Raw genomic sequence first — 7,271 nt, 5'->3', positions numbered from 1 at the left:
TGGGGCGGGCCGGCCCGCTTTACTACCCCTAGCTAGAATCATCAATTCATCACTATGGTGATTCTGATACAACGATGTTCAACTCCAATTTAGGTCAGATTGAGACTTGGATTCCAGCAGTTGTTATTGTGACCGATAATCGAGACATTACAGATTAATTGAAAAAAAAAATGTTAATCATCACTCTGTTTAAAAGTTCAAATGATTACTGGTCTAGTATAATATTACGATTTTTTTTTAATCCATTACTTTGTAAGAACACAATCTGTCTTGAATTTGAACAAAATCCAAAATTTAAATTTTCATGCTAACCAATTTTAATTTTCTTATTTTATTGAATTCAAATGAAGATATTTTATTATTTACATTAATACGTTAAAATGGAAAATAGACTCCATTACTAGTTTCTTACCACCCTTCTTCGGGAGCTCATTTCCTAAAAACAAACAAACAAGAATCTTATTTGTGCTGATACAATTTCAAGAGATTAAGGTCCAAATTGTAGTTAGTTGGTACTTGGGTATTCAATTGAAGTTACTTGTACTTAAGTTTCCTGAAATTGCCGATGTTCATGTTCCCTCCATGGGTGAGATCCTAACATGAAACTGTCATGTTTGTATCTCATAACGTGATACTATCACTCTATCACTACCTTCATTTTCACTATTCATTTCAATGATATACCAATCTCAAACCAAAATGAAACAAGAAAAAGGGAATGCAACCATAAAGTAAAATGAAGAAAACTATCAACATTAAGACATATCAACGTTGAAACGTCTCAAATTCACAGGCATCTCAGAAGCAAAAGGGCAAAAATGAGTTTCAACACATTATTATTTGCTCATAGACAAAGATTAAAGCAACACAGTTGGAAACCATCCAAATATTGATAATGTCATGCTCTCAATATCTGTGGGACAACTTCTCCTTTTCCTGGTAGTTCTGAACATACCTGCGCATCCCATATGAGAAAGAATGACATTAGATTCAAAAGCAAAAGCTGAAGCATGGGAAGCTGAGAGAAAGAAACATATGTCAATGCCAACCACAGCTACATTTAGGCTAAGCTTTTCCCTGAGACACTAGCTTTGATATCAAATACAAGATATTTTTTGAAAGAAAGAAAGAAATGTGAATCAAGGTAAACAAGTGCAACATCCTCGCATATAATTGACAATGTAGCTGATTTCAGCTCAATTTCCAGCTTTATCCACAAAAAAAATCAAATGGCTAATGCTATAATCAATAATCACATAGTCAAACATTTGCTTTCAGAGAGTACTTGCATGTCTCTCTTGCTATGCTTAAAAATGACTCATTAACCATTAAACTCATCATTTCAATGTTGTAAAAGCAGTGCCACCCCGTCAAAAACTCAACTAAGTTGCATTAGCTTGAGAAACAGTGAATCTCAAAATTCAATGAAAACGCAGAGATAATCACACACAGCAGCGCTAATCACAACCACATTTAGGCTAAGCTTTTCAACATGAGACCTAACAACTTAGCATGAGCTAGGTTGGTGCCTCTAGGTTCACACGAGGGCACTGGATCCTTCGCAAGAGGAAGCATCCTTGGTAGTCGAGTCATTTAGCTTAGGATCACAAGGACAGCTGGCAACTAGAGTAAGAGAGAAAGACTAATATTTCCGAAATTTATATGAAAAAGTTTTAGTCATTCCCCACTCACATCGCTTCTACTTTTTCGAGAAAATATAGTTATAACGTTCGAATTCAAATATAGATGCATGCTAAGCTAGTGGAGCATCCTCTCATTATAATTACGACGATTATAGCTTATTTCAGCTCAATTTCCAGCATTTTCAAACAAGAAAAACACAAACAAGAAGAACCAAGCACCAGGACAAGAACTAGAATAGTTAAATGGCTAATGATATAATCAAGAATCACTCATTAATCATTATACTCAACATTTCAACATAACCAACAATATAAAGCAATGGCACACCATCACAAATTTCAAAACAAGTTTTTATTAACTTGAAGAACAGTAAATTCCAGATTCATCCAAAACAGAGACACAGTAACCAAACACAACAGTGACTGAAAAAAATCCCAAACTCATCACATGGTCCCTATGAATTAGGGACATCTACCATATCAGTCCTTACTATAATTCCTAGGGATCAAATCGGAGTTTTTGAGAGCCTATATTTCTATATAGCCACCTCTAAACTCGGGACCAAATTTGCGAATCAATTCTTATAAAAAAAATTTCCCTCAAAATTAAGAAAAACACAGGAAATGGACCGAAATCGAAATCGAAATTCGATGGAACTAAGAAGGCCAAAAAAGCAATCAATCATCGATGATTATTATTTATCAAAATCGCAAGAAGACGAAAACCATAAATTCGATAATTTTATAATAGAACATCACACGAAGTGAACCGAAATAGAACATCAGTGAAACTACGAAGAAGAAATAGCAAAAAGGAGTAATGCATCGAATCGATTAAAGTCGAAACCCTAGAAACAAAAGTGAAGAGAGAATACAAAATCGAATCGAATGGAAACGCTATTGAGAGAGAGAAGGTTAATTACGAGTAGACTCCGACGAGGGGACCGAGGAGGAGGGTGGCGCTGATCCAGTTCTCGGAGACCTTATGGTGGATCTTGGTAGGCAGGTCCTTCCATAGACCAGGCATGATCTTCTGGTGGAAAGGTGAGAGGCCGTAGGTCACCGCCTTCATCGGAACGAATCCCTTCCCCATCTTCTTTCTTCTTCTTCTTCTTCTTCTTCTTCTTCTTCTTCCTCCTTTGATCGAATTACTCTTCTCTTGTACGGAGCGTTTCGGTTCTGAGTTCTCTTCTTTCTTTCCTTCTCTGGTGACTGCAAGTAACGGAAAAAATATGCGATGGGGTTAGCTATGGTCTCAGGAATTTGGGCTTTATCTGGGCCTGGATTTTCATTTGGATATCGAGCGGCCCAATTCATAGTGCCATGTTATTTCTTGTAACTTACGGTAACTATGGGTTGATATAATGATTAGTTCACTAGTCTGCTTAAGTAAGTGTCAAAGTTTAAATCCCGTCATGCGCATGCAAAAATTTATTGGTCAATAACAAACCCTTAAATAGAGATCTGATCTGCAATAAATTAATCCTTAGCCGGTTGAATTGAAAAATACCGTGAGAAACTAAAAAAAAACTTGTGAGTTACCATATGATGAAAGAGTATTTCATAGACTAACTTGCCAGCTTGGTTGATCGATTAAATTATAGTTTGAATCTTGTCTTATGTATGCAACAATTAACCATAGCAGCTTACTTCGATAAATGTAGTATCTGAATATTTTATTTGTCAATCAAAGTTGAAAGAATATATTATAATTATGATCAAGGAACTGTTTACTTTAATACACGAGCCTAAAAATTTATAAAGCATACTTAATCATTTCCTCTAATATTGAAAAGTTTATCCTTGTATGGTGTAAATGAGGCCTAGGAATTAAAGTGATGGACAAAGGTGGTTGCTGTGACAAAAAATAGCCCCACTTTGCAGAAACAAATCATTAATCATCAAACCAAAACCAAAACCAAACAAGTTTTAATATAACATGTCTTAGCAGTGTTACAGTCAACAACATCAACATCTACATTAACTTCCATGGCCCTACTGGCATGATTCTCAAGATATGGTCTTCCAAAAATGGTTTGTTAGAAGAAAATAATTCATGAAGCATATTAACCGTTTATATATTTAACATGTCTTCTATGAACAAATTTTAGACCTCACGATCATAAAAATTCTGATATTCTCTAGTTGTAAAATGATGCAATAACTTCTCCTGATAATTCTGTATTTTATAAGATTTGACATAAACCTTCCTTATTTCCTTACAATCATAATGCTTCTCCAGATAAATTTTGTCTCAAGATGTAGCTTTGATATTGAGATCTTATAAGTTATAACATTGTTCAAAAAGTACACTTATGTTATGAGACATGTCTTCTAAACATTATCAATAATAAACAGTTTTGCTATACTAATAATGCAATAGATATTGTCACAATGAATATAATATATATGTCCCTTTCCCCCCTGTTATTTTTGTTCTGCAAAATCAGCATTACATATTCTGCAATAAAACCACCTTGTCATTTGAAGCTATACATGATTTTTAGTTACATAGAAAGCAACTTTTTTCCCCTACTGATCAGTTTTGGCCCTTTTAATTTCATTAGAAGTGAATGGAGAGGCACTACCACTCAATTGAGGGCTCTCTTCTCTGAAATTGGAATTCAGCATTGCAAGTTCCCTTAGCTGTTGTCTTTTGTAGAAGTCTTGTGACTCATCCTTCACATGTAAACAGAAGAAATTTAAATAAAAGAAAAAAGAAAAGTTAAATAAAAAGAAATTATATATATCAATACCTATATATGTACGGGAGGACTTATGAAAATGAAAACAGAAAACGAAAACGCAAACTAAACGCATATTGTTCTCATAATTTTGCTCAGAGGGACGATCGAGCGTCAAGGCTTACCCTTTCTACATTTCTATTGACTATAACTATATATAAGTTCCAAAACTCAAAGATTATATGAGTTCCCTAATTACAAGCTTGCTGTCATGATACCACTCATCCCAAAAGCTTAAGCTTATAGGAGAAGACAACATCTAGACCTTTCGGACATAGAGTTTGATATAATTTCATGACACCACTCATCCCAAAAGTTTAAACTTATAGGAGGAGGCAACATGAATGTTTATATCTCTAACACTTGCCAATTCAGAAAAGGAAAAACAATTCAACTGGCTAAACCTTGCATCAATGCAACATCACATGTATACGAGCGAAGATATTAAGAGTACTAAAAAGTAACAGTGACAGATAAAATGGAAGGAGATTATGTTGGGAACTATATATGTGAAGTTTCATCAATGAACTCTGATAAATGCAAAAGAGTTAGAAAGAGAGATGTACATACCACTGGTTTAAGTAGCTCTTGTATGATTTCCTGTGCTTGCCTCAACCTTACATCAACAACACTTGCTGGTAGTTCAGCTTCAATCAAAATGTGTAGTGGATCATTCAGGTGTTCATACCCTGGCCTTCCTCTTAACAACTCTTCCTTCATATTCAAAAAGTTATTATAATTAGGCTCTGTTAAATTATTTGCCACTCATTTCAATTGTTCAGTTTTCATAATCTTTGGTGGTTAGTTAATTGTATTACTACACAATCCAGTAAGATATAGATGAGATGATACCTTGTCTAGGTCCTTAATTGAACCTTTCCCTCTGATAAACACACGGCAACCGGTTGTTGCCTCGACTCGCTTGAGCGAATTACCCCTTGGGCCAAGAAGCCGGCCGACGAAATTAAACTGAAAAGCTAAACTAGCCTTAGTGATTCAACGGTTAATAGAAAGTTGAAAAATATCACAACATTATTAGAGGATGCATAAATCTTTTAGAGCTTAGGGACAAAAATGCAGCAGAAAATGTCTTACATATCTTACATTTGGATAGCCTTCCTTCGGAATATCCAAGCGCAAAATCTTCTTCACAATGTGAGAATTCGGAACTGCTTGTGGTGATGTTTGCCAATCCACATTTAGGCCTTGTACTCCACTTAGCCTCTGATGTTACCAAATCATGCAGAAATGGCCATAAGATTTAAACAAAGAAAAGAAGTGAAAGACTGAAAGAGTGCTGGTAAATGTTTAAAGGAAATTAAGATGTCGTGACCGGATAAATACACTAACATCTCTGCATTTGAATAAAACATCTACCCTTACCACAACAAATCAAAGGGTGTCGCGTATGCGCATGTGATATTATCTAATCTCAGGCTAGGTTAACAATTAGAAAGTTTCATATTGAGTTAGAACAAAATGCTGAGATACTTACATCATGTGACAAGCTGTTCCAGCCAGTGAAGTTCGGTGTTATATCCGACGAAACCATATGACTCGGGCTTACATATTGCATTCTGTCAAAGTCACTAAATCCTACTTGGTTCTGCAACATTCCATTCTTCCCAGAAACCCTTAAAATCTCTGATACAATGAAAATGATACTCAATATAAGAAGAACTTGTATGAAGAGCAACACAGAATCTAAAAGAGCACAAGTAATGTTGATGATACTTTCTTGATATAAGTTGAAAATCATTGAATGGGAAGGGTTCTAGCAAGATATATACAACGAAAAATCTCGACGGAGGTTAATGTATACTTTTACTAATGTATTCTTCCTTTTTCATGATTCTGTCACCACTCAACAGATTCAGAATTGTAAAGAATCATTCATACAGAAAATTACATAATGTAGGATGATTGAGTCAATCCATAATCAATAAACTGAAATTGAGAACTTGGTGCATTACAAAAGAAGATTAAAATTATAACCCTGAATACAAAGAAAAGGTGATAAACTAGTTCAGAGTAACAGAAATCAAATTAGAGAGGTGTCTCAACAGAAATGAAAAATTGAACAAACAAGAGTAGTGAAATTGAAGATACAAACACTAAACACCATTGAATTTCACATTAGAACATAAGAAATCAAAAGAAAACTAATAACCTTGATTGAGGAGTCTGCTACACAAGGGTAAAACTTGCATGAAAGGACCAAGCTTCTGGTGTTCTTGTAGCAGCTCAGTTAAGTAGTGACTGAAAAAAAAAACAAACAAATTAGTTGAATTTTCAATATTATGAAAAAACAACAAACAAATTAAAGAATAGAATCATTCAAACCTATCAACATCAAAATTGCTTCTCATGTTTATGTTTGGTGAATTAGCCCTTTGAGAAGCAGGTGAGGAAATCTGATTATACAAGCCAGACATGAATTCTACAAAGGGCTGCTCAGAAGAAGAAGAACAATTGAGATTCAAAGGGAGAAAGAAAATGAATAATAATAATAATAGATAGAAAAAAGAATGAACTAAACCTAAGAAGAAGAGAGAAGGGTATGAAAAAAAAAATAGAAAATATTTTTGATGAAGGGGAAGGGAGGGCCACCTCTTGTTTGTGTAGGCTCAGTAGTAAAAGCAAAGGCTTAAAGGGGTGTCTCTCTGTCCCTCATCATCATCATCATCATCATCAACATCATCAATTCATCATCATAATCTTCTATGTGTGTTTTGTTGGCTTCTGATGAATACAAATGCAAAAGGGTTAGTAGTAGTATCAACTATCAACTATGTGTATATATGTTTTTCGTCTCTGTTGTATACATTGCCAAAAATTAATTGTCTAACACATGTGTATCACTGGTGAACCCCACCTTAACAGC

The 7,271-nt window shown here is 34.7% G+C and overlaps 2 protein-coding genes across 4 annotated transcripts; both read right to left on the bottom strand.

The window, feature by feature from the left end:
* Nucleotides 728-2,739, bottom strand: LOC107636479 (cytochrome b-c1 complex subunit 8; the record flags this gene model as incomplete). Its single annotated transcript, XM_016340008.1, is given in 2 exon segments — nt 728-955; nt 2,567-2,739. Coding segments are annotated over 2 exon segments (219 nt in total). The 3' UTR covers nt 728-906.
* LOC107636560 (KH domain-containing protein At2g38610) lies at nt 3,917-7,183 on the bottom strand. 3 transcript variants are annotated; one of them, XM_016340083.2, is made up of 8 exons: nt 6,998-7,183; nt 6,731-6,837; nt 6,558-6,646; nt 5,883-6,031; nt 5,483-5,611; nt 5,240-5,356; nt 4,958-5,101; nt 3,917-4,322 (listed from the first exon to the last, which is right to left on the bottom strand). In XM_016340083.2, exons 2-8 carry the CDS (start codon nt 6,820-6,822, stop codon nt 4,176-4,178), a joined length of 867 nt encoding a protein of 288 aa, XP_016195569.1. In that variant the 5' UTR covers nt 6,823-6,837; nt 6,998-7,183; the 3' UTR covers nt 3,917-4,175. The 3 variants fall into 3 exon arrangements, with proteins under 3 accessions (XP_016195569.1, XP_016195677.1, XP_020971187.1); XM_016340191.2 differs by having other exon boundaries at nt 5,492-5,611; nt 6,998-7,182; XM_021115528.1 differs by lacking the exon at nt 6,998-7,183 and adding an exon at nt 6,927-6,945.

The sequence above is a fragment of the Arachis ipaensis genome, chromosome B01 (genome assembly GCF_000816755.2).
Source record: "Arachis ipaensis cultivar K30076 chromosome B01, Araip1.1, whole genome shotgun sequence".
Classification (NCBI taxonomy): domain Eukaryota; kingdom Viridiplantae; phylum Streptophyta; class Magnoliopsida; order Fabales; family Fabaceae; genus Arachis; species Arachis ipaensis.
This window is presented reverse-complemented; position numbering and strand designations above follow the sequence as displayed.

Bases quoted from the DNA above. Each gene is read 5' to 3' on its own strand.
- LOC107636560 (XM_016340083.2), bottom strand. From the start codon at position 6,822: ATGTCTGGCTTGTATAATCAGATTTCCTCACCTGCTTCTCAAAGGGCT. The intron at 5,612-5,882 runs GTAAGTATCTCA...TGGTAACATCAG, and splicing joins GGAACAGCTTGTCACATGAT to AGGCTAAGTGGAGTACAAGG. The intron at 5,357-5,482 runs GTAAGACATTTT...TTAGCTTTTCAG, and splicing joins GCTATCCAAATGTAAGATAT to TTTAATTTCGTCGGCCGGCT.